The sequence below is a fragment of the Salvia splendens genome, chromosome 17 (genome assembly GCF_004379255.2).
Source record: "Salvia splendens isolate huo1 chromosome 17, SspV2, whole genome shotgun sequence".
Taxonomy (NCBI): Eukaryota; Viridiplantae; Streptophyta; class Magnoliopsida; order Lamiales; family Lamiaceae; genus Salvia; species Salvia splendens.
In genome coordinates, this window is record NC_056048.1 from 7,129,897 (window position 1) to 7,157,651 (window position 27,755).

General features: G+C 38.1%; 2 protein-coding genes, 1 long non-coding RNA gene and 1 pseudogene across 4 annotated transcripts; 2 read left to right on the forward strand and 2 right to left on the reverse strand.

The window, feature by feature from the left end:
- The first annotated feature begins 3,234 nt into the window (after positions 1-3,234).
- LOC121774235 lies at positions 3,235-5,009 on the forward strand (annotated as a pseudogene).
- A 2,810-nt stretch (positions 5,010-7,819) lies between these two features.
- Positions 7,820-8,490, reverse strand: LOC121774012. The gene is made up of 2 exons (XR_006044897.1): positions 8,224-8,490; positions 7,820-8,128 (listed from the first exon to the last, which is right to left on the reverse strand). It is a non-coding gene; the product is annotated as an uncharacterized LOC121774012 (long non-coding RNA).
- A 4,353-nt stretch (positions 8,491-12,843) lies between these two features.
- LOC121775421 (LEAF RUST 10 DISEASE-RESISTANCE LOCUS RECEPTOR-LIKE PROTEIN KINASE-like 1.4) lies at positions 12,844-25,568 on the forward strand. 2 transcript variants are annotated; one of them, XM_042172504.1, is made up of 5 exons: positions 12,844-13,706; positions 21,189-21,881; positions 23,810-23,851; positions 23,940-24,275; positions 24,351-25,568. In XM_042172504.1, the coding sequence occupies exons 1-5, from the start codon at positions 12,848-12,850 to the stop codon at positions 25,268-25,270; spliced, it is 2,850 nt and encodes a 949-aa protein (XP_042028438.1). In that variant the 5' UTR covers positions 12,844-12,847; the 3' UTR covers positions 25,271-25,568. The 2 variants fall into 2 exon arrangements, with proteins under 2 accessions (XP_042028438.1, XP_042028439.1); XM_042172505.1 differs by lacking the exon at positions 21,189-21,881.
- A 1,129-nt stretch (positions 25,569-26,697) lies between these two features.
- LOC121774236 lies at positions 26,698-27,156 on the reverse strand. The gene has a single exon (XM_042171143.1). It carries the CDS (start codon positions 27,154-27,156, stop codon positions 26,698-26,700), a length of 459 nt encoding a protein of 152 aa, XP_042027077.1.
- Positions 27,157-27,755: the final 599 nt, after the last annotated feature.

Sequence of the window (27,755 nt, forward strand, 5' to 3'; positions counted from 1 at the left end):
TGTGCTCAACAACTTGGCTCTAGAGGACGACTTAGTCAAGTTGAGCTTAGTGGGGGAACCACAACAAGGAATCCATGGGTTCCTGTTCAGAGCTTACCCCTTCTTGCGCAGATACGCATTGGAGTTTTTGAGCTCTTTGAGGGTCGTTAAGAGGACAGTTGGCCGACATGAGGTAATGGACAGAATAGAATCTCAGTTAGATAATCAAAATCGAGTTCTTACTTTAGCCTTTTTATATGTCGTGTTCAAAACTGCTATGGATGGAGATGGACAGGATTTCAACCATGATTCATTTTGGAAATTGATCACATTGGAAGATCATTACATAGCCGGCATCTCCAAGGCGAGTGCCATCCGAAATCCTGTGCTACGACTGTGGCACAGAGGGATCTCAAACTCTATCTTTGCACGCTCCGACAGTGGGAGCATAAACGATACTAAGATCTTCCTTTTATATACAACCTTCTTCACGGAAAGCTCATTCATCTTAACCAATATGTCCCTTTATATTAGGAAAGGGTCGCTAGGAATGCTTCATGTACAATATGTTGTGGGGGACACATCACTGCTATTTGCAATTTCTTCGACATTGTGTTCAATCTGGCACATATAATGCCAGGAGAAATGTACTTGAACTATGATGCTCTCCACCAAATGGATGTACTTAAAAGAGATCAGAATCGCTACACCTACATCTATCAAGGCACGCGTGGTGACCATTTTTCCTTGCCTAGCCCAGATCTGACACACATTGATGGATGGGGCTTCCGGGCTAACTGGAGGATGGATACACTCGCACACCGTCGAGTGGTGGCAGCCTATCCTGTGTGCCCACCTTGGCAATTGAGAAAGTATCCACTTGTCGGTCCCTTTCTAGACCCTGGAGCTGAAGTTGGATCAGCCAACCTATGGATGTTCATGATGATGAAGAGGCGGAAGGAGAGGAGATGGTTTAACCTCTTGGAGCCTCTTATATGTATCAACAGAGGAATTGGGGCAAAGAAGGAATCAAGATGCCTGGGATGCAGAGTTTCAGGATTCTGTCACTCAGCAGTTGGAGCAGCTGCATACGTCCCACACCAACTTGAGAAATCGAATGGATGAGCGATGGGACCAGCAGCAGACTCAACGGGTGCAACATCAACTGTGGCATGGAGAGTGGAACTAGACTTGGGATCAACATCATAACCAGTGACAACAGTTCTAGACTGACCAATAGAATGTGATCCATGATTGGGGTATGCACACTGAACGAAGTCTTGGAGGAGGTGCAAAGGGAGCAGAGAGAGAGCAGATAGCAGTTAGACACTAGATAGCAAAGTTTGAGCCTCATTTTTACCTAAACACTAACCATATTATACAACACCATTGATAGCAAAGTTTGAGCCTTAAGCCTTTTCTTTTGTCAAGCTAATCAATTGGGTTGGGAATCCTAGACTCTAGATTTGTTGGACTATGAAAAGAAGAATTGAGAGGGTATAATTGAAAAAAAATGTCGGTTGTGTTTGTACTTAGAAGAAAGAAAGAAGAAAAAAGAAGAAAAAAAATAAAGAAATAAGAAATGTATATAGAGAATAATTTGAGGTCTTTGGAAGTTGGGAAGAAATTAGACAAAGTCTAGTTATTATTATTGAGAAGTGTTTTGAGAATGGTTGAAGTTAATTGTTGAATGTGTAATTTCTTCGGATTTTACATCTTTTTAGGAATTTTAGTCACTTTAGCCAAATATTATCTCACCTTACCAAAGATCCCTACATTATAACCTAAATAAAAGACCTTTCATGCTCTTGATTTATTATCACACGAAGTAGAGAAGATGTTAGACCAATCAAGCCTATGTTTGTAAACCATGCATTTTTTATTGATTTGAGTGACTACTTGATATCTTATACACTTTTGAGTGAGATTAATACACACACACACACACACACACACACACACACATATATATATATATATATATATATATATATATATATATATATATAGGGTTTTGATCTATGCAAAACTAGATTTAAATACAGAAATGCAGAACAATATCACTTTTAGGTCATAGTTAGTTAATTTTTAGGTCATGCTAACAAAGCATGACCTAAAATGATCTTAGCATGACATTAAACCCAAATATTATAATATGACCTAAAATTGCTTAATTATGACCTTCCGTGTTTTTGTTTAATTATTGACCATTAGATCATCTAATCCTAGGGCCAAGATTTGGGTTGCATTTCTGGATTTAAATGCATTTTTATTTTGATCATCTCCCTATATATATATATATATATATATATATATATATATATATACACACGAGTTAGTAGTAAAAGTGCATTCAACGGCTTGACTTGATGGAATTTGTATTGTGATATGCTCCTTTATTCCATATCCTCTGAGACGATGATGATGTCTAAAACCCTTTTGAATCCAAGTTTATTTTAGTTATTTTTCTTCATTGCAAGGACTCGCAATTGTATAAGTTTGGGGGAGTTGATTTACTTGATTTTTGCATGGTTTTAGAGAATAGTTTTACTTGGTTTTGATCATATATTGTGTACTCTGAGATATAGTTATAGCTACTTCTCTATGATATTGGTATTTTGACCACTTTGTAAAGGATGTGTAGAAAAATGGTTGAAAACGAGCTTAAATGGCGAAAGAAAGCATCCGGGATGAAAAAAAGGCAAAAATGCCGAACGGAGCTGGCGAGAGCAGCTGGGATTAAAGAAATGTGAAAAAAGAAAGATTAAAGAAAAGTTCAAAAGTGAAATTCTTAAAATCCCGTAAGTGTCACCTGCAAGTGTACGGAATAATGTCATTTTTTGTTTATTATTCACAATTTTTATTATATACTATGTGTTTAATAATATTATATAACATATACGTTTATTATATAATCTGATTTAACTAGTGGTCGACTAGTTGGACCAGTTGAACCATTAATTGGGTAATTGCGTGAGTTCGCTTGTCAGTTTGATTTTTTAAAATATTGTGTTCAAATAATGATGGTCATTCAAGGAATAAACGGCCTAAATAAAAAAAGAGAATAAAAAGAAATGACAGCCTCAAATCAAACTCTAAACAAGCATTAACGATATGCTCCCGGTCGTTATTTCCCTTCTTTAATCACAGTGGTCAACGGAAATGACGGACATAGAGGCCACTGGCTCGGTGAGTTCTTACCGCAAGCCAACTAGAGAGGGCAACAAATCCGAAACAAATTTCCAAGAGGTATAAAAAAAGCGTTCTTTAATTTTCTTTTCAGTGTCCATTTCTTGTAATTACCTGACATTTTTTAAGAATCCTTTCGTCAAAACAAGAGAGCTTTATCGTGCGGACAGAGATACTAACCTGTTATCCGAGAGTAGAGATAACGCGGAGCTGGTAACTGCTGAAGCGAGATCCTAGCTGTTTGCTGCAAATAAAACGGCAAAAGATCTCGAGCGAAGATCTGAGGAGTCGAATGCAACAGGAAAATCGCAGATAGAGGACTTGGAGAAGTTGCGGGTGGTTAGAAGCGAGGAAGAAGGAATGGGACAGTGAGGATTTGGAGTGTGAGAAAGTGATGAGAGAGTTGGAAATGGTGAAATGAGAACTGAGCAAGCTCAAGGTTGATATGGCTTCCGTCAAGGAAGAGAGGAATCAGAAACTAAAGAGTCTATGTTGAAAAGGGAGTATTACTTGAGTTCAGCTGAAGCACTTATTAAGGAGATTGAGGGAGTCAATGAAGATAACGTGCTGGTTGAGTTGGCCCCTAGTTGAAGCGATTAAGGAGTACAAAGAAATCGAAGCTAAAACAAGAGATCAAGCTGAAAAACACGCATCTGCAATAGAGGTGTCTCAGATGGAAAAGCAGAACATGATCGATGAAGTTGAAGATGCAAAAGAACGCGGACCAAGACTGATGATCATCATGTCGGAAATTAGTACGTTAAAGAGTGAACTCAAGCAAGTTAAGAAACAGGAAGAACACACCGATGGACTGGATTCTGCAACTTTGCTAGAGTCGGTGCTGAAAGAATTGGCGGCAACAGAAAAGGAATTGGAACAACTTAAAGGAAGCTTCCAGTTTATGGCTTCCACGGACGTTATTCAGGACGAGCTCAAGCATGTTACAGGCCAAACAGCTCGATTAAAGAACGAAAAAGAGGAGTCAGAGACATTTATACAGTCTCAACTCAAAGCTTCTGAGAGGCAAAAGCAAGCTGGAAGCAGCATATGCGGCAGATGACAAGTCTAGTTATATCAAATATAAAGCAGCTCGAAGCAGAAGCTGAAACACACAAGAAAGAGAAGTCTCTCAACAGTGAAGAAACTGCACTTGTCAAGGCAGAAATTAAGAAATCAGAGGCTGAGATAAACATGGCTGAGGAAAGATTACAAGCCGCAGTACAAGATCTCAAAGCTGCCAAACCATCAGAAGCAATGGCACTCGAGAATCTGAAATCGACAGTAAGAAATAGAGCAACAGCCTCTCGGCCTAGCTCAACAATAACTATTTCCAAGTTTGAATAAGAGTACCTGAAAGGGAATGCAAGTGAGAAAGAACTTCAGATTAAAGCAGAGCTCTTCAGAAGAGAAACTAGAGACCTACGAGTAGAGGAAGGATACGAGGTTCATCAAACTGAAGGATCAAAAGATTCAAAGAAAAGAGTTGAAAATGACTTTGAGAAATGGAGACAGTGGATGGAACCTGAAAAGCTGCCCCCTGATGGCAAAGCCATGAAAAAAGCACTAAAAGGACACCAACAAGACCAGGAATGGCTCGGAAATCTGCATTTCCAGTAGTTCATCGTACTCCTCGATCAACTTCGTTCACAGTTGGGAGGAGGAGAAAGGTGATGCCAAGTCTAGCCAAGTTCTTCAGTGGAAAGCCCGTTGAGAGCAATCTACAACCTACATGGAAACTTCACCAGTAAAGTGTTACGATCCTCCTATATCTTAGGATTCCCCAAATATTTAGTTATCTTTTTATTATTCCCCATATCTTTTGATTCGTAGTATATTTTCATATCTTGTTTTCTTGTTCCCTAAGCTAGTATTCTAGTATTATAAATAGGGCTAGGTTGTTATCTTTTTATTCATTGAATGAAGAAATAATATTCCCACATTACTTGTGCAATACTCCTTATCAAACCTTGAAGACTGCCGACGGAGGAAGTTCTCCGCGCCAGCCACGAATTGAGCCGCCGACCCCAACGTTCGGGGCGCCGGATTGGTGTGTTGCGAGTGTAATCGCAGGATTTCTTTGTTAAGAGAATTGTGCTCTTAACAACTGGTGCTTTCATCCAGAGCTCAACCATGGCCGATCAGCCCCGACGCTTCACGGCGAGTGGCTACCTCGGTGACGGATGGCAGCGGATACGACGAGATGACCCGGAGTCAAGCAGCGCGCTGCGCAATGGATCGGGGACGCTCGTACCTACTTTGTCAGCGCTCGACAAAATTATGGCAAGATTTGATCAATTGGAATTTAAATTGGATGCGAGGGATAGAAGGGTTGATAGGTTGAAGGCCACACGCCTTCCCAAACCGGATCAACCCTATTTTTCGGACGACGGGGACGTCGATGGGTATCGTTCCCAGGGAGACGTCTGGCCGACCGACGAGGACTGCCCCCCAGTTTTCAATCACGGCAGGCGTGTCCGTTGTGGGGATGTCCGCCGGCGTAGGGGCACGGGTCGTGATTTAAACAGGCGAGAGGCAGGGCTCGCACAGCCTGGCTCTGGCACGATTTCATATCGCGCTCACACTGCTTCGTGGCCTCGCACGAGCTGGGATAGACCAGCAGCTCGCGTCACAACGGAGTTTGATAGGGGTTTTCGGGGGTACCGACAGCCTACATCGTGGGACCCCCCCATCAACCGCCCCTCCGGTTGGGATCCTCCCGGTAACCGACCAATACCGAGCTTCCAGCCCTACGACCCACCACGGTCATGGCAGCCCTCTTGTTGGGAACCACCGCCTCACCGTGCATCGCAAGGCTACTCGGATTATGATCAGCCACCACAGTGTCTGCCTAGTCGTTGGGATACACCCAGGCGACAAACCGATCACTTCCGGCAGCAGCGCAGCCCACGCCCGAGCACACAACCTTGGCGCCCTGAAATCATGGGGTTTGAAGAAAAGATGGTGGATGAAGAATTTTGCTATGAAATCGAATTGATTCCCGGCTGCCATTCTTCAAGCCGGGATCAAGAATCAGATGCTCATCAGGAAAAAAATGATTCCTCGAACTGGATGGGTAGTTTTCTTGAAGAGGCTGATGATTCAAAATCATCTCTAGTAGATGATAATAATCATGATAAGGCTACTTTTGATGATGATGAGTTCACAAAGATGGAATGCCATTCTGTGAAGATGAGTGATGATTCGGACTTGCTTTGGGATGTGGTGGGAGTGACTGATTCATCTTCATCATGTGTTGATAATTGTTCACAGCAGAAGTGTTTGGACTCTGATGATGATTATGAAGATGATAGAGTAGATGGTGATGAGAGGCGCTCCTACAACCTCACTGCTGCGGAGTTCCAGCTGGTAAGAGTCATTGTGCAGCGATTCATGGAGGACAAGCAGTTTGGGGGGCGTAGGAATGATGCCGGCGTCAGGAGCCGGTGCATGATCCGGAGCCTCCTCCAAGTCCCAGCCATCGAGGATGATTTTGTGAAGACGAAGGCGAGAGAGGAAAGGGACGGCGTAGAAATGTTGGTGGGAGTCATAAGTGAAATGATGGTGATCATTTTCCTAATCGCATTTGATCCAGGAGGTGACGTTTCAATGCTTTTGCTATCGTCGACTGTGCCCGTGGTTCCATGGTTCCCACCTTGAGGACAAGGTGGATTTTAACCGTGGGGGAGTTGTTACGATCCTCCTATATCTTAGGATTCCCCAAATATTTAGTTATCTTTTTATTATTCCCCATATCTTTTGATTCGTAGTATATTTTCATATCTTGTTTTCTTGTTCCCTAAGCTAGTATTCTAGTATTATAAATAGGGCTAGGTTGTTATCTTTTTATTCATTGAATGAAGAAATAATATTCCCACATTACTTGTGCAATACTCCTTATCAAACCTTGAAGACTGCCGACGGAGGAAGTTCTCCGCGCCAGCCACGAATTGAGCCGCCGACCCCAACGTTCGGGGCGCCGGATTGGTGTGTTGCGAGTGTAATCGCAGGATTTCTTTGTTAAGAGAATTGTGCTCTTAACATAAAGTCAGGCATAACATATCACCAAATAATGTCTTGCTTGGTAAGTTGATCAAATATTTGCTCCCTGGAGCACCATAATTTTTACTTTGTTTTCCAAGGAAGAATAACGCTGTTTTCACTCTCAGTATCAGTAAGTTAAAACTATTACTATTATCATGCTATGTGAGTGTATGCATCTCATACAATTGCAAGAATCAAGAAAATAAGCATTCTCTACTAATCATATGATTAAAGTATCACTTTGGAAACAACAGCATGCAAAGCACAATACAAATGAATTGTGCATATGGAAGAATACAACTCGTCTAATTGAACCCTGAAAGTGTCTGCTTCATTGGAAGCAATCAGACAAACAAGAGCCAGATAAAATATCTTCAATGAAAGCATACCAATGGGTTAGCCGAAAATAGCATACGATGATCATTGATCACACCCAAAGAAGTGAAGGGAAACCATAAAAGAAAAAAAATACACCATAATTAAAGAGTACCATCCAAATACATTTAGATGATTCATTGTTTTACAGGATAAAATGAAACAAGCACCATGTCAGAGAAAAGCTAGTGCAAATGTAAGAGAAAAGCTAAAATCATCAACACCAGCCAAGGAATCATGAAAACTTTTAGCAAGTAATTTAACAAAGTGTACAAATAATCTCTTACAGGATGAAATGTTTTCTCTGTGGTTGGCACATCATAATCAAAAATATAAAAAAAAACAGAGGAGATACAATTTTAAAACAAAATGCCAACAAATGAACTCAATTGTTCAACAAAATTTACATTGAATCTCTTATGCTAGAAACTAAATAACTCATAAGCCATGTATTTAGTTCCTAGTGAAAATATAAATTCAATTACAGACAAAAAGTTTAGTGGCCTTCGCAACTTCAAAGAGTGCACGATAAGTTCTCCTACAACTAAGCATACTTAGATTAATCATTAAGCATAGTGTGCACGAAAATAATTGTAGAAGCGCAATCGATGTATAAGAAACGGAAAGAAATTGATTTACCTTGACGAAACCTATGATTCCGGTCAATAATATTAAAACCCTTTTCGTCGCAATTAGCGATTGCAATCGGCGGAGAAGTCGATATGGAAAACAACGAACAGTTCTCAAGCGACGAATTCATCTCCAAACCAACGAATCCGCCACCACTTTATTCTCCCCTCCGGCGCCGCTAATACTCACACTCTCAATCGGAGCTTACTTGCCCAGCAGGTTCGACCGCGACTGTAGTTTCAACTTTCAACGGTTATAATTTGAAATGGTGTTGTGGTTTCAAACATTCAACGGTTATAATGCAAAATACGAATATAAATAAAGTTTTTGAATTTAAAAGAAAAAATATCTTGAATAAAAGCTATGAAAGTCTACGAACAAGGATATCACCAAGAAAATATACTTTATGCAAATTCTTTAAAATTAGATATTTAAAATGAAGGGAGAAAATATACTTTATGCAAATTCTTCAAAATTAGATATTTAAAATGAAGGGGTGTGATCAATTGCTAACTAATCCCTTAAAAGAGCCTGTTTGGTATGGTGGAATGGAATTGACATTCATACCTCCATTACATTTCATTTGGAGTATAAAACATTGTAGTATTATATTATATTTTAATTTAATATCACTCAATTTTATAATTTAAAACTAAAATTTTAGAATTTTTAATTATTACTAATAAAAATCCACACTACACACATTGCACACACACATTACACACACTATGCATATTATACACACTCACTACACACATTGCACACGCCACATGCACTACACATTGCACACACTACAAATAATTTACACACACTACTCAATTACATTCCATTTATATTCATTACATTAACCAAGCACAAGAATGGAATGGAATCCTCATTCCATTCTCATCTCCATTCCATCACCTCCCTATTTCATTTCATTCCTTTGCTTGGTATTTTTCTTCTTTAGGAAGTACTATTCCATTTGAAATCACCATTCCATTCTACATGAGAATATAGTCATTCCTTCAATTTAGCTAAGGAATGGTCATTCCATTCCATTTTTCTCTTTTCTTTTTATTTTAGATTTTAATTATAAAACATAGTAGTAATATATTATATTTAAATTTAATATCACTCAATTTTAAAATTTTAAAATTTTATAATAAGACTAAAATTTTAGAACAATTAATTATTAATAAAAATTCACACTACACACATTCACTCCACACATATTACACGTAATTTACACACACTACTCACTTTCATTCAATTTGTATTCCTTACCACCAAGCACAAGAATGGAATGGAATCCCCATTCCATTCCCATCCGTATTCCATTCTCATCTCCATTCCATTCCCTTCTCATTTCATTATATCATACCAAGAAGTCCCTTAATTGCTAACTACAACTAATTTAAAACTATAAGATTTGTAGAGATCTAGTGGTCTATAAATTGTAATGTGTAATTTCATTTTATTACTATTATTTAAATTTAAAAAGATAAGAAGACTCACCAAATTTAGGATTTTGGAAAAACTGTCAATATAGTGTGTAAAAAATATCAAAGCGATTGCTTGAATAGGTTAACACAATTTAGCATTGAAATCGTATGTGTATTATATTGACATATTATGATTGCTATGCTGACATTATTTTCTTGTCAAAAAATATGAAAATTCATGAATTTTTTTTTCAAATTTTGACATCGAAACATATGCAATTGAGATCTCGTTGGAATCCTTATAAAATTATCTATAGTTTGATATATGTTGTGTGAAAAAATAATTTAAATTAAGATAATTATAATCATTTAAAGTTTAGATATATTTTTCAAAAGTTAGTTATAACTAATTTTTGTTAATTGACATTTTTTACACCGCATTGATACTCGCTGTTGAATAATCTTATGTCTTAATTAATGCATTGATACTCGTTGTTGAATAATCTTATGTCTTAATTTAATGATCTAATACCTATCATTTAATTATAATTAGCAATTTAAGAATTAGTTATCAATATAACACATCCCTAGAATAAATATAAAAAATATGCCATATATTGAGACTTATTTAGTTTTGAACTCATAGCCAAAAGCCCAAAATCAAACCCACAGAAGGTTTCATAACCACATTCGATTTGAGCAAATCTGAGCCAAAATCAATTCCAACAAATTGTTAAAACATGCTATTCATGGCGGCCAAAATCAGCTACCTGACTCGTCCGGATCCAGACCCCTAGTCCCATCCACGTCATCATTTCTCTAATTCTTTGGGTCATACTACAATTCCTATAACTTTGCAGGTCTCATCCAGACCCCAACTATTAAATAGCATTATTCATAACTACAATCTATTTTACTCATAAAATAAAAAGTGTTGAACAATTAAAACACGAAAAATTCATTGTTCAGTCGAAAATAAAAGATTACAAACCATAGAAATAAAAAATTACAAATCATAGAAAATAAAAATTACAAACCCTAGAAATTAAGAATTACCAAAAATATAGAAATCAATAGAGAGGATAGAGGTAGAATAAAGTGAGAAATTGGTGGGAAAATGTTGAACAAATGGTATATAAATTGACAAAAATTTGAGATTTAAGAAAAAGAGTGAACTATGTAAATGATACATGATCTTTCACTTTCGCACATAAATGGTACATGATCTTTATTTTATATCGTTTTTGGTACCCCATGACAAAAATAACCACAGGTACTAAACATGTGATTTTTTTATTATGGAAGATATTTTTGGAAATTTTAATTAAATAGTAGTGATTTTTTCTTCTTCTTTAGTTTCTTCTTCTTTCTTTTTTCTTCATTTTCTTCTTTCTTTTTAGTATTTTGTCTTCCTTTCTTCTTTCTTTTTTCTCCTTAATTTATGTTTCTTTTTTCTTCTTTTTTCTTTTCTCTTCTTTTTCTTCTTTCCTTTTAGTGTTTTATGTATACATCTAATTGCATTCATAATATAAATCAAGAACAAAACGCCAAATTAAATTAATTATTTACAGTAATTAAATTAATTGAATATTTTTTATTAAATTATTTTATACTTATTTTAAGGCTGAAACACCTAACTAAAAATATTCAACTCTTTATATCATTATGAATACTATCATTATGAATACAATTCACAATGTTAAATTTTTATTAAGGCTATATTGATTAGATACTAATTTAATGTAAAATAATAATAATAATTATTATTATATAATATTATATTATTCATAATTTAAATAGTTATACAATAATTATTTATTAAGTAATACTAGTTTTTTAGTATTATAATAATTAAATATAATTATAACTATAATTATAATTAAGTGTATTTGATGATATTAACAAATAAATTAATTATTAATTTATAATATCAAAATAATAATATTAATATTGATTAATAATAATATAAAGAGGGAGGAGAATGAGAGAAGATATTATAATATCACTTTTGGTACTAATTTTGTGTATGCCTAAAATATCCTCTATGGCATAAATGGAAAAAATGTAATCCATGAATAGTAGTAATTAATATAATGAACTAGAGGCATTTATCAATTTTATATATAAATTTTAAAATTAGTTGCTCAAATCATAAATTATGATAGTAATTGATAAAATCTTGTCAATTTTCCAACTCGACACTAACCCCGCATTTTTATGGCTAAATTTGACGGGTGTGACACACCGATAAATCTATGTGTATATTTCGCACTTAATATTAAATTAATATTTTTTTAATTTTTAATTCAAAATAATTAAATTATTGACGAAATCTCTCTCCAAAACTCCATTTTCCATAGTTGGATTATAATGGAATATCTCCAATATTGTCCACTCCCTCGGTTTGCCGTCTGCCCGTCTCCTTCAAGCCTTCCTCTCATGAATATTAACTTACTTTATAATAAATGATAAGGTGGAAAGGAAAGCGGAGATTTAGTAGCTACTACAGTAGTACTTAATTAGTTAGGAGCTGTATGCTCTAGCCTCTAATCATACTTGTCAACTGCCATTCTTTGCGTTATTAATGATGCATTAATGAACAACCTTAATAATTCAACAAGTGGACTCTTTCCCTCTTGTGTCTCCCAACTCATAACCGAAAAACTTTTAATGCTACAAGATGTTAAATATGCCTTTTTAGGTATTTTATACTATAGTGTATTCAAAATCAGTTCATGAATATTAATTAATTCAAAATGAATTAATAAATTACATATTTGCCCTTATGTAGTAATGTACTATTAGGAAAGATGAGCTTTTTCAAATTAAATATATTTAGCTAAAAAGTATACTATTTGGTTCACGATTAATTGACCCAACTTTTCTTTTTATCTCCGTCCAATGCTAATTGACATATGTACATTTTACTATGTTTGGTTATAGATCACATATTCCACTACTCATGTTATAAAATTAATACTCTATGTGTAAAGTGGTAGGATGCATATTTCACTGTTTTTTCTCTCCACTTTTCACTATATATTTTAAAATCCAAGTTGTGTCAACTCATGCCAATTAATCGTGAACGAACGAGTAATCAAATATATATGTTGATAAACTGGTCCGGAGTCATGTCCCTACTAATAAATATGGAAGTTGAATTGAGTGTTCTTATAGTATGTACAAGCACAAAGATTGGATTGGAGTGTATGAAAAATGAGTGCAAGTCCGTTGCTACTAAAATGGAGGGCCAACTCTTCTCTTCACTAATCTGGCTTCTCTTATCATTATCAATCTCAATCCCCCCAATTTCAAGCATTTCAAACAATTCATACAACAGATGCGGAGCTTCCTTCAACTGCGGCAACCTCACCGGAATCGGCTTCCCATTCTGGGGCGGCGATCGCGCGGCGGAATGCGGCCACGCCCCCCTCAAACTCGACTGCGATCGCCGCGCCGCCACGATCCAGATCAACAGCGTCAATTACCGCGTCCTGGACATAAATCAGGGCGAAAAGATCCTCAAAATCGCGAGAGACGACCTGCTGCGGAGCCAATGCCCGCCGCAGCTCGCCAACTCCACCTTCGATCCGCAGCTCTTCGCCTACGCGTCGAGCTACGTGAATCTGACGTTCCTCTACGGCTGCCCGCCCGTGGATTTCCCGGTGCCTTACCCGTTCGAGTGCGCCGTGAAGGGGACAAAGGAGAGGCGCGGCTACGTGGAGTTCGGGACGCAGCTGTCGGGGATGTGCCACGCCAGCGTCGTCGTTCCGGTGAGCTATTCGTCGCTGTTCAATTTTAAGGACGTGATGGCTCTGATCGGCGAAGGATTGGAGGTGAGATTTTCGGTAAGTGATGGTTGCCGTGGTTGCGAGAGGTCGGGTGGGAGGTGCGGGTATGATGTGACGGGGACCGAGTTTGTGTGTTTTTGCTCGAATCGTTCGGCGGCGGAGTCTAGAACCTGCGGTGGTGGATCGGCGGATGAGGCTGATGGTCCTCGAGCACCGGGTGTTGCTGATGGTAGACCGCAGGGACCCAGGGAGGTGACGGTAGAGCCGTCTGTATCAGGTACGCACGCATTATATATGTTAATCTGAATTATGCTGATCAAGTATTACTTGTTGCTAATACTCCCCTATCATTATGAGTGCACCTATCATTGGTACGAATAAATACTCCCCTCCGTCCCATAAAAATACATGCGTTTTCTATTTTCGTTCATCCCACAAATATGTGCATTTTCATTTTTTGAAAGCTATCCCAATTTATTAACATACGTCTAAGTTACTTACAACTTATGACACCTTTCAAACACTAGAAAACTAAAACTACTTTAACTATCATTCTCCTCATTTTTCTTACTTTATTAATTTTATTTTAATTCTCATAGCATATTATATGTCCATATTTTTATGGGACAGAGAGAGTATAATCAGTGGCGGACACAGTAAGGGGCGGAGGAGGGCTTAAGCCCTTCCCAATTCATTTTTTTATAAATTTTCTATTGTGATTTTTCTCAAAATTTTCGAAATGCATACTTAGCCCATCCCAAACTAATGATACTTCAGACTAAATAAATAAAAGTTGGATGTTAAAAGGGGCTGAATTTGATTATTTAAATTTTAAAGAACAATAAAAATGGCTGCCCTTTTATTTGGAGAAGAAGACGTATTCAAGAAGGAGAAGAGTAAGACAAAAAAATTAAATAATAGTATTATAATAATATTTTTTTACATAAAAAAAGTGTGTGAAATTTGTTTCACTTCTGGCTTGTAATTTCTGAGGATATTGCTTTTAAAAAATTTAATGACCTTTAAAGAGTGATTAATAATTCCATTAAGGGATTTTTTAAAATTAATTACAAAACAAAGTCTCCTTTAAATTATACACTCTAACTGGTTAACCTATGTTAAAAATTTCATTAACTTATTTCTTTTACATTAAAAACTTGTTTTTTACTAATTTATATTTTTTTCGAGAAACTAAGATATAAATATGCATAGATATATTTTTGTTAAATACATGTTGGGCTCGTTTTTATGTGTATAAAATATTTATGTATTTTTATACTTATATGATTATGATTTTATGTTTCACTTTATTTTTTCATATCCTATCAAAAATATCCCTCACCTCTTTAGGAAATAATTAAAATATATAATTGTATTTCATCTCTCCTACTTTAAAACACCCAATAATATTTTTCCTCTTTTATTTTATTCATATTTCGTACTTTTAAATACTCAACAATATATTCTCTATGTTAATTTATTCATTTTTACCTACTTTAAAACATCCAATAACCTTTACTTTCTATTTAAACTCTTTAAAATGAAATTACATAAAATCCATATCGTCCTAAGGACTATCTATCCTGAGAGGAGTGTATATAGTATAGCTCCTGCTAGAAAAATTTTCTGCGTCCGCCACCGAGTATAACTAAACTGTAGATCAATTAAATGAAGCAACATAGTTGAACAAGTGTAGAAGACAATTGTAAATGTGACAATACATGAGTGCAAGTCCGTTGCTACGAAGTGCGAACCCATGACGACGAATGGCTAGAGCCTAGACACCGATGTTTTAGAACCAATTACACTATTAAATCAGCAAAATTATTGATTATAGTTTAACCAATCAAATCCATTTAACTATTGATCGGACTAAAATACTAGTATTACTAGTATAGCATTAAATACATATAATACAAAAATTAATACTCCATTCGTTCCATAAAAATTATCTTCTTTTTCTATTTTGGAATGTCCCACAAAATTAGTCACCTTCTACTTTTGACAAGTTTTTTCTCTCTTGTGAGTCTCATATTCTACTAACAATGCTCCAATCACTTATTCTTTCTATCTCTCTCGTACGATACCAATTTTGCATTAAAACTTGTGTCGTCTCCAAAGTCCCTATTTTTATGAGACGGAGGGAGTAAAATTTAGAAAAAATTAATAAAATCTAACTATTTCTTTATTGTATAAAAACATACTATTAAAAGTTATTTATAATTCATAGTATAATCATACTCCCCCGTCCCACAAGAGTATGCACTCTTTCCTTTTTAGTCTGTCGCACAAGAGTATGCACTTTCTAATTTTGGAATTTTTTTTATCCCTCAGACATTGGTAGTGACGGAAATAACATTAAAAACAGGATCATCGAACTAATGAATCCATTGATTCACAACCGAATTGGTCGGACCAGACATATTGTTAATCGAGCGAGTAAAGGCCAAATGTGGTCCTAAACATATGACGTTTTTATGGTTTTGGTCCTAAACATTACGTTTTGAATTATTCGGTCCTACACATTTAAAAACGGGCTGAATTTAGTCCTTTTTGGACGGTTCATTTAAAATTGACGGTCAACGGTTGTTTAAGCTATTTGGACTAAATTAGGGGCAAGATTAGAATATTAATTTTTTTCTTATGTCTGAAGTACAAATTCTCTCAACAAAAAATCATCTTCTCTAATTGAAGCAAAGGCAATAGATCCCCTCCATCAGATCACCAGAAAACCACTTACAAACTCCTCCTCGAGCAGTGGCTCAAATAGGAGGAGCTCATCCTCAACCGCCTCTCCTTCAAGGAGACCCAGATCGACGCCACCCGCAAGGAGATCTCCCACCTCTACTTCATCTTCCTCCCCTTCCCCTTCCTCTTCCTCTTCCTCTTCCTCTTCCTCTTCCACTCCACCGCCCTCCTCGTCCCCTTCTTCTCTGCCGCCGCACGCCCCACCTCTGTTGCCCCTCCTGATTCCCCTCCCTCTGCTACTTGCTCTTCTCCTTTGGTTTCATTTGAGCCATCTAGTACAAGACCGACTCTGAATCTCATCTCAAAGAAGAAATATGGCCTGCAAAAAAGCAGAGCCTCTTTCCCGGAATCCCCTTTTGTACCGTGGTGGTCACGTGCATCCCCCTTAGCAGCACCCCCTAGAACTCCATCACGGCGATGATAATCACCACCCTCCACAACGGTAGCGCCCCCTCCCCTTGTATCTCTCTCTCTCATCTCTAATGTTTTCCTTGATTCACAAAGAGATTGAAAGAAATCGAACTCCCTAGAATTCCCCAATCCCAGATATATAGATGTATTCTTTTTCTAGCCAAGAATCCTCTTTTATGAGAAGGAATTTTTAGCAAAAAAGGGAGGGATTTTGTAGATAGACAGAGAATGAGGGAAGATGATTCAAATTGGTTTTCCAAATGGGATGAAGAATTTCCGTCACCGGAGGATCTGTAGCGGTGGCTTTCAACATCCAACTGGCAACGTATTTCAAAAATAAGAAAAAAATAAGAAAAATTAAATATTTTAATCTAACCCTAATTCAGTCAAAATAGTTTAAACAACCGTTGACCGTCCTTTTAAATGGAACCGTCCAAAAATGACTAAATTCAGCCCGTTTTTAAATGTGTAGGACCGAATAATTTAAAACAAAATGTTCATGACCAAAATCGTAAAAACGCCATATGTTTAGGACCACACCCAGCCTTTACTCTAATCGAGCAAATATATAATTGAAATTAGGAGAAACTCTAATTTCAAAACCCTAGATTTCAAATTCATCGCCACCTCGCCGGACTTTGGATCGCCCATTGTCAGGAAAGGTTCTCCGACAGTTGATGGCCGTCGGCGCAGGGTGTGTCCACCACCACCGCCAATTTTCTCCGGGCAATAGAGAGGAAATGCCATGGTGGGTTGTGTAGTAAATTTCCAAAGGAGTCGTCAAATGCTGATCCCCCCAATGGCTAGAATTATAAAATTTTTGGCCTGAATTATTTATCCAATTAAAACACTAAAAATCTGAAATAGAGGAGAGCGGAAGAGACGACAAGATGTCGAATGGTCGCTGAGCTGGTTGGATCTATGATAACACTTGAGAGAAGGGTGTTTGTAAAGAATGGTTCGATTGCCTTGCTTTTAAGGGGAAAATCGAGAGTGGTGATCACCAGTCCGGTGGCTTTCAAGGATGTGAACACGACGACAACGTGCACTAACACTACATGTGTGGCGGCAGTACGGTTGAACTAGACAAAGAAGGAGAGTGGTGGTTGTTGAAATCGTGTGCCCGGTCAAAGGATTTTGACCAAGAATAAACTTAACGAGACATTTAATTTTGTGTAATTAAATGATATAGCGTCGATTTACGTTCGGAGTAGATGACCGTGGTATATTCATTTTCTCAAATCTGATTCCCGGTGAGTGAAAAATAATGGATTTAAGTTGGGCAAAATTGCGAGCTATTTAAATGAGCTATAAGAGAAGCCATGCGATTAATTAAGAGAGTTATTTATCCCATATTGGAAATAACAACCTTATTAAACTAGTGTTTAACAAGAAGAATTATTACATGTAATAATTATAGTGGATTAAGATGAGTTGTAGAGCCCACACGCGCGCCGCGTGCTGCGAGCCTCGAGCCACGTGCCCATGTCCTTGGATCCTGGCAATTGGTGTTTGGGCATGGACGTTGGGCTCAGTGCTTGGGCTTGACCCGATGCTAGTCTAATTCTTTTTAGACCACCGATGCTTCCACGACAGCGAGTCAAGTGGGATGACACCTCGTCAGTATGATGCAGTGAAACCAACGTGTCTGACACATAATGAAGTCCACGTCGTGAGCAAACCTAGACGCGCAGCGTATCCCGATACGTCCGTCCAGGATCAGCCTCTCCAGCTCACGTAACGGCTTTTAACGTTCGGCGGTTACACCCTCGCAATGATGACAACCATCAAGACTGTGTTGACCCTGCAGTGGACTGAGTCTATAAATAGGCTAGTCATTTCATGCATCACCACACCAATTCACAAGCATACATAGCAATAGCTCTCTCCTTATCCTACATTGTCCAACTATCGAAACTCTGCCCTCACCTCCATCCAGTTCGCCTTAGCTCTGCTGATAGCGGTGCTGCTTCATCAGAGACGAAAGACGTTTTATCTTTGGGAACGACACGCCAATCCGAGAGCACTATCCGGACGTATCTCGTCTTGCGGAAAGAAGACTCCTCGACTCGGCTAATTACATATTTATGGTTACGGTTTCGATTATTGTAATTTCCATTTTAGTTTATTTTTCGTATTCCTTCTTTTGGGTTGTATTACATTCAACTAGTATTTATCTTGTACCCAGAAACCAACAATGGTCATGAGGGAAAGATAAGGGGAGAAAATGTAGTGGAGCCAAAGACATGACTATCAGTGTCCCAAAAGCTAGAAAAAAGAAGGTAGGTGATGACCTTCATGAAAGGGAGAGAGTGAGAGACATGTGTGAGAAATGTGCGAATTCAATCCCAAAAAATTGAAAGATCATCTAATTTTATCCCAAATTCTGAAATCTCTTGTGAGAAAGAGAGACATAATAAAGAGAAGAAGGAAATAATTAAAAAAGGGATAATTAAAAGAATTAATCTAAAGCCAATTCAACCATTGGCCGATTCAACTGAGACTAGGTCACAATGAGCTGGTCGTTTTCAAGAAGGGATTAGTAGTTCATATAATTTTAAGTTCAAATTGGAGCATACAATGCACAGATTTGAAACTGAATTGATCGAAAAGACCGATTCAAGTTGGTTTTTAGAATAATACACGATACAAAATGACGATAATATTAAAAATAATTAACTAAACTATTCGACTAATACGTCAATTGTCATTGTGTGAAAAGTCCATTACACCCTTTTGAACCTATTCGATAACGGAAGTCTTACTTTTTCATATTATCAATCAGTCATTCATGATCAATTGACTCGTATCTCTAGCTAGGTAGCCAAACTTTACTCAGTAACTACCAACCAACATTGAGGCTCTTCAATTCCAATTTAGATAATTTATTATTTGATAATCTTATCTAAGGTACATCCACCACGTGTACCATGGTAATCGAATGATTAGATCATCTAAGCGATAGTTCATTGTTTCTATTTTAGCTCATATTTTCTCATTATTTCACTACAGAAATTAAGTATGCAAGGAACAAATCTATACTACTAGTGTCTACTACTACCGACCTTGTAAAAATAAATATATTATGTGAAGGGAAGTGTTATATTGCTAACTTAATATTTAATTGCTAACTATAATTAAATAATGACCATTAGATATTCAAATCAAGGGCCTAGATCATCAGCCCCGGAATATCAATATGATCGACAAAAAACGTCAATAAGGATATTAACGTCAATTTACAACAAATCAGTTGTAACTAAGTTTTAAAAAATATCTCATAACTTTAAAACGCATATAACTTTATCGATCTAAATTATTTTTTCGCACAACATATATCAAATTAAAGATAATTTCATAAGGATTCTAACGAGATCTCACTTGCATATGTTCCGATGTCAAATTTTGAATTTTTTTTTAAAATTTTCATAATTTTCGTTAACAACTTTATATCAATACAAACCATATAATATGTCAATACAATGCTTGTACAGTGTCATTATGAAATTGTATTGACATTGTCGTGGCTTTGTGTTGATGTATTTCATACACTGTATTGGCATTGTGTTTCTAAACCCTAAATTTGATAGTTGCTATTCTCTTTTTAATATTAAAAAATGAAAAACGAAATTACAGATGGCAAATTGTAGACCACAAGATTTTTAAAATCTTATGGTCTTAAATTAGTTGTAGTTAGCAATTAAATGATTAGTTAACAATTGATCACTCCCCTTATCTGAAAAACTAAATACTCCCTCCGTCCCGCACTACTCGCACCTTTCCTTTTGGGCACGGAGATTAAGGAATGAGTGATAGACAAAGTCAACAATTACGGCTGTAGGTATAAATTGTTACTAAAAACGGAAAGAGTGCAAATAACTTGGGACTCCCAGAAAGGAAATAAGTGCAAGTAGTGCGGGACGGAGGGAGTACTTTTCATCTTCCCTAAAAAGTATGAAATATTTCAATTTTAGTTCTTCCTTAAAAATATTAACTTTCTAGTTTTAGAAACTCCTTTATCATTAAGTGGGTGTGACTCATTCTCTATTAATAATACTTTGAAAACATTTTCTTTCTATCTCTCTCTTATTTTTTTAAATAATACTTTATAAATATTTTCTTTTTATCACTCTCTTACTTTTCTAGTTATGCATTAAAATTCGTACCGATCAAATGTTCATACTCTTTGGGGACGGAGGGGGTATATAGTACGTGATCTATGATTAGCTTAGGTAGATCGCTCAACAAACCACCTAATTAATGAGAAGTAGATCTCCTGTCGTGGCTAATAGTAGTTTCTATGGGAAATATTCTTACTCTTACATAATCAATTATTGGTTAACAAGTTATTTTCTTAATTTAGCACTAGAATAGTTTCTTTCTCAAGCATTTCACAGTAGTCATTGAAGTAAGTACCAACTTCAACTTCCAAAGAAATATGTGTTCTGTTTTAGCCAATAAATTCAGTTGTTTTCTTAGTATTATTATTTTTAATCGCCTCCCAAAACCATGACTCTTTTCATGAATTCCCAAACATTTTCGTGGCACTCCCTTCATGTTGTGTTCACCATAAAATTCTTGATCCTCCTTCAATCATTAGACGCATCCAGCTCCTCAGCAGAGTTTTATAAGACCTGCGGCAACACATTCAGCTGCGGCGACACGATCACCGGAATCGGATACCCTTTTCGTCGACAAACCGATCCCATCTACTGCGGCCACCCAAATCTAGCCCTCGCCTGCGACGGTCGAAGCAACGCCACGACCATCGACATAATGAGCACGACGTATCGGGTGCTGCGAATCGACCAATCCACAGAGACCATGAGGATTGTTCGAGAGGATCTGATGGAAGGGCCCTGCCCCCGTGAGATGGTCAACACTACTCTCAACTACTCCCTCTTCGACTATGCGGGTTCCTACGCGAACTTCACGTTCCTGTACGGCTGCCCTGCGTCCAACTTCCCGGGCTTGAGCCTCACTCCCTGTGGGGGCTCCGGGTACAGTGGCGTATACGTGTTTCCCGGGACTCAGGGGCCTGGGAAATGCAATGCTAGCGTGATAGTTCCGGTGCTTTTGGGCGTAGAGGGAGGCGGTGGAACGGAGAACACGACGAGAACTCTGAATCAAGTTGTGCAGCAGGGCTTTGAGGTGAGGTGGAAGATTGACGGCAAGTCTTGCAGTGATTGTACGGAGTCGAAGGGCCGGTGTGGCTACGACGTTGGAACTAATCAGACGAGCTGCTTTTGCCCTGACGCGCCTTACGTTTCAGATACATGTACAATGTTACGAGGTATGAGATTGAATGCTATCTAATTCCTCACCTGAATATCTTGCTTTTAGCTCATCCTAACAAGTCCATGCAATCCACCAAACTTTCTTCCTTATTGCTGATAATTTGTTCATTAGCATGAACAACAAAATATTGATACACCATGGAAGTCAAGGAAGTTACCATTTAGTTCTGCCGTGTAAGCAGAAAAAACCCATGAGGTCGAGTCAATTAAGCTTGTTGACTCGATCCCAATGATTCGGGTCAACCCGATTATATTAGTAGTTCAAGTGTTAGATCTGATTTTGCTGTCTGAAAGCGAGAAGTATTTTAAACTTTTAACGTGTTTGTTTCAGAAATAAAGAATAGCACCTAGTCATGAGTTCAAAGTTTTTTAATTGGGTTGAAGATTTGATAATCATATAGGTTGGCAAATCTTGACTAACTCCACCACTTAGATATCACGTTACTCTATTCAATACTGCTGCATTCCCATTAAATAAAACGCCTTTATTAAACTAAAGTCCGCCGCCCACGCAGAACAGAAGCTTCCATTTGTTAGGAAAAAAATCGACTCCTATTGACAACCTTAGTCAATTCCATACATATGTAACGTTTAAGACAAGTTGATCAAACAAACTCATATTCTTCACCACCCATCTCCAAAAATGAATGGAGGATTTCTCCCCCTAATTCTCCTCGTGCTATTCGGAATCCCAAGCTGCGTTGTATCGCAGTCGAGTCAGTTCGAAACCTGCAGCCAGGCATTCCGATGTAGGAGATATACCCTATCCATTCTAGGGTCCAAACCGGCCTATGTCGTGCGGCGGTGAGGGATATGAGATAATCTGCAGAGACAATGTTCCCCTCATAAACACCTCATCACTAATCTACCGCATCCTTGAAATGAACGACCAGACGCGCACGACTTATGGAGCGACCTCAGTCCGCAGACTCAGCAACTCGCTAACACAAGCCTGATACCACCCTTTTCAGTTTTGATCCGCCCTCTAATGATCAGAATATCACTCTCCTCTATGGTTGCACTGTTCCTCCATCAACACCCCGATTGCCCAATCAGTTTGACTGCAGTGGCAACGCGGCTTTGTACTACTACATATTTTCCGCATATAGTCAAAATTGTTCTATGGCTGCAACTCCACGGCCACCTCCATGACCAGACTGCCGCACAATATCTTCAATTGTAGCGACGCGTTTTACGTGGTCGGGCCTGTGCCGCGCGATCCGATTTTGAAATTCATACATTGCAATGCGAGCATCAGCCTGCTGGTTTTGAGTGAGATCGGCGATCGACTGGCGATTTCGCAGCTGAGCCTCGGGGAGGCGCTGAAGCAGGGTTTTAGTGTGAATTATAGTGTGTTCCTGAAGAGAGATCGTGCTACCAATTGGGTGGGCAATGTGGGTATGATTCAGTATTGAGTCAACTCGTTTGTGCTTGTGGCGATAGGCCTTGTCCTCTTGCTTTTCCACTACCTCCTGTGGCGTCCTCACGGTATTGGGGATTTCTGTTAGCCATAGTTTATTGAATTTTGATGTTTATGAGTTTGTTTATATTTGCTTTGGATGGAAATTTCTAGTTTGGATTCATTTACTAGTTCGATTATGAATTAATTCCTTATCTAGGTCTCTGTTCTTAGTTAGCATCTTTTGGCATTTGAAGGTGCTTCTATTTTAAATTTTTGAATGAATTTCTACGCTGTCAGTCTATCAACAGCAAAGAGGTCAATGATTTTGTTATAATAATTTGGAATCGTTAGTTGGCTTTAGTTTTTCTATATTTATTGTCGCTTTCTTTGCTTATGCAGCAATTATATTCCTTTTCTTGTGGGAAGTGGATGGGATGTATGTTTGAAAACTTTATTTCTATGATATTCCACCTGCTTCCTATATCATCCTGCAACTAACACTTTGTAATTTCATGGCTACAGGAGGGAATGGTGATGGTAACTCAAATATGGGGATGAGTATTGGTATGTAATTTATCTAATTTGATAAACTGTTTACTGCAAACAAATTAGGTTGATATTTAAAAGTTTTCACCTTTCTGTCCACATCCAGGCCTTCCCATAGGAGGTGCAGTTCTTGCTGGTATTGGCTTGGGATGGCTGATTTTCTACTTTAGGCAGAAGAGAAAACAGCGCCAAGCTACTGGATCTACTCAAACCGCGAGCAAGGATGCCTTGACGCCTCCTTCGAGCAAGGACCCGTCTACGCCTCCTTCAACTAAATTCATTAAAAGCATCCCCTCGTATCCACCTTCAAAATCTGATTTTGGTAGGGACAGCACATACTTCGGGGTGCAGGTATTCACTTACCCGGAACTTGAAGAAGCTACGAATAACTTTGATCCATCTAAAGAACTTGGTGAAGGTGGCTTTGGGACTGTATATTATGGTAAGGAGACGATTTTTTCCCTAATTCTTGATCAAATTTAAGAGCTCTCTGCTCACATACTTGATTCCGATACAGGGGTGCTCGCTGATGGTCGTGTTGTTGCTGTGAAACGATTGTACGAGAATAATTTCAAGCGTGTGGAGCAGTTCATGAATGAGGTTGAGATCCTAACTCAAGTGAGACATCCAAACCTTGTGGCTCTGTTTGGGTGCACATCCAAGCGAAGTCGAGAGCTGTTGCTTGTTTACGAGTACATACCGAATGGAACAGTCGCTGATCACCTCCATGGAAAACGTGCTGCATCTGGCTTGTTATCTTGGCCTGTTCGGCTGAATATCGCCATTGAAACTGCTGAAGCGCTTGCTTATCTCCATAAATCCGAAATCATACATCGCGATGTCAAAACCAACAACATACTACTAGACAACGATTTCCATGTCAAAGTGGCTGATTTTGGGCTGTCTAGATTGTTCCCACTCGATGCTACTCATGTCTCGACTGCTCCACAGGGGACTCCAGGCTATGTTGATCCGGAGTACTACCAGTGCTACCAGCTAACAGAAAAGAGTGACGTGTACAGCTTTGGAGTGGTCTTGATCGAGTTCATATCGTCCCTGCAGGCCGTGGACACCAACAGGCACCGCCATGACATCAACTTGGCTAATATGGCTGTCAACAAGATCCAAAACCATACCTTGCACGAGCTGGTTGATTCGAGTATTGGCTTTGAGACGAACACTACTGTGAGACGGATGGCTACATTAGTGGCGGAGTTGGCTTTCCGATGCCTGCAGCAGGTGAAGGATATGAGACCATCCATGGAAGAAGTTGTGGAAGCATTGAAAAGCATCAAGAATGAAGACTTCAATGCTCACAAGGTTGAAATTGTTGATATTTTGGTGGATGATGAGACTGGGCCGCTCAAGAGCAGCGTTGCGCCGCCATCGCCGGACTCCGTTGCGGCTAGCGGCTCAACGCCCAATTCTAGTGCGTGAGTTCACTCACCCTAATGTTTTGTGTTTTTACATTATACATATACTTGTTTCCTTTCATGTTTATTTCTGCCTGTCTATGTAGAACTACATGATTTTGATAACAAGGATTAGAGGAATGTATATAGTAAATGGAGCTGTGTGAATATTTACTGATATTTTTGGCATCATTTCCTTTATAAGTTTAGAATTAGGCTAGATAGACTAATTATGAAATAAATGTAATCGGATTAATTAGTTTGTCAATTAGACAATTACCCATATGTACTCCAATTTTAATACTCCATGTTTTTACTGTTAATTTTTCTTGTAGTATGTATCAACTACTCAATGTCTTATTTTTTACTCGTATATCAAATCACGGATAGTAACTAACATCATCTGCAACACGGATGTTCAGTCACCGTTCCGGAAAATGAGACGGGATCGGGATGTGTTGCAACTTGCAAGCATCCCGTCCCCCATTTGTTCTTCGGACAAGATGATAGTGGGGGGTGTCCCTCCATCCATGCCGCCTTGTCGACCAATGAGAAACGGCCGTAATGCCCATTCGCGAGCCTACTAGTGAGTTTCGTTTACCCACGTAAATAAGTGACTTATAATTTCAGCCGCCATGTTAATATTTTGATCACTGAAAAATTTATGTATTAAACATTTTAGTAGAGATGAGGTCCATCATATTAGAGAGAAAAAAGTTATTAAAAATAAATATAGTTATTTTTATGTGATGGACCATAATGTAAAAAGTCTATATTTTTATTGGACTGGGGTAGTATGCAAATAGTAGTAGTACTAGTTTAGGATTAGCCGCCATGTTAATATTTTCATCACTGAAAAAATTATGCAAAATATTCAAAATATTCTATTCTCAAAACGTATACTCCCTCCGCCCCCACTTAAGTAAGACGCAAGTACTTTTTTAGAGATATCACAGTTTAAGCGAGACATTTCAATTTTTAGCAATAATTAACTTATTTTTTATCCTATTTTATCATCTTTACTCTTACTGTGTTATGTTTCTTATTTTATTTATTTTTTCTTATTTTTACTATTTAAAATATAATTCGCTAAGTTATTTTTCTTATTTTATTTATTTTTCCTTTTTTTTACTATTTAAAATATAATTCGGTAAACACAGTACTATCTACATTCACGTAGCAAAATAGAACACGACTTATTTAGACTAGAATGGATGGAGTGTGTAAATAGTAGTAATGATCTAAATAATAGTACTAGTGGGAGTACTATGAAAGCTATATCTAAATTGCCCATTCGCAAAGGGAAAGCTCAGAATTAGCATTCGGTGGTAAATAAATAATCAAGATTAGATTATAAAACGATAAACAAAATAAACAAGGGGTTCCGATTTCCAAATACAGTTACAATTGAATTAAACATCGCCCCTGAATTAACACAGACCGCCGCCAGCTTCACTCCGGAATCCCGCCGAGCACCGGCCGCCACGCTCTCCTCAACAACAATCGTTGCCGGAAAGTCGCCGACAGCGGCCGGAGCGAGCGTCCATCACCTCTCCTCAATTCGCCGCCGGACGGCAGCAGCATTTCTCGCACATTTTCCGAAACAGCCTCCGCCATCGGCGGAGGCGACGAAACAAACAAATCCTTCAGCTTGTTGCTCACCAACGACTCTTTACCCTTCTCCGGCGCGCTTCTCTTCTCGCTGCTCCCCCTCCGATCGGTGGAAGCGTCGCAGCACCGCGGAGGCAGCCGTCTCCCGCCGCCGCCTCCGGCTCCGCCCGTCGCGCGGCTGAGCAGCATTCGGAGTGTTCTTCTCCGGCGGAGGTGGATCACCGGACTCGCCGACGGACTCCTGGCAGGACTGGCGGCGACAGCGCACGCCAGGAGCTTGAATTTCTGCAGAGTTGCCATTTCCCCTTCAATTGATGATTTTCTGGCAAAATTGATTTGTTTTATCGGTTGATTTGTGGATTTAGATTCAATGGCTGAGGAAATCGGAGTGAAATAAGATAGAGAAATTAGGGATTGGAATATAGTTAAGAGGGAGAGAGGGGAAAAGTGAGAATTGGGCTTGTTGTGAAGGAAAGGGATGGGCATGGAATAATTTGTTGCTTGTTTATGCTTATTTTCAAGGAATAAGTATGGGAGTGAATGAAGAGAGAGAAGAAAAAAAAGTGTAGAGAGAGAAAAGGGAGAGAGATGGGGGAATGGATCCCCTGCAGTGGGGAATTCCACAGCACCTCATGCGGTGCATGAAACGCAAGCATCTATTCATCAAACGACAGGTAATTAGCTGGCACAATTGCCTTTAATTCATTTACTACACTTTTATTGTTATTTAATAAATTCAATTATTAAATGACTTAAAAGTGATGATTAATAAAACAGATATTAAAAATTCAATACATACTAGTATCACTAAATTGTGTATTAATCATGACAAAACAATCATATAGAAATATTAATTAACAAAGTAAAAATCAAATATGAAATCTAACGAAATTAAAGGC

Bases quoted from the DNA above. Each gene is read 5' to 3' on its own strand.
- LOC121774236 (XM_042171143.1), bottom strand. From the start codon at position 27,156: ATGGCAACTCTGCAGAAATTCAAGCTCCTGGCGTGCGCTGTCGCCGCC.
- LOC121775421 (XM_042172504.1), top strand. From the start codon at position 12,848: ATGAAAAATGAGTGCAAGTCCGTTGCTACTAAAATGGAGGGCCAACTC. The intron at 21,882-23,809 runs GTATGAGATTGA...TCATGGCTACAG, and splicing joins TACATGTACAATGTTACGAG to GAGGGAATGGTGATGGTAAC. The intron at 24,276-24,350 runs GTAAGGAGACGA...ATTCCGATACAG, and splicing joins CTTTGGGACTGTATATTATG to GGGTGCTCGCTGATGGTCGT.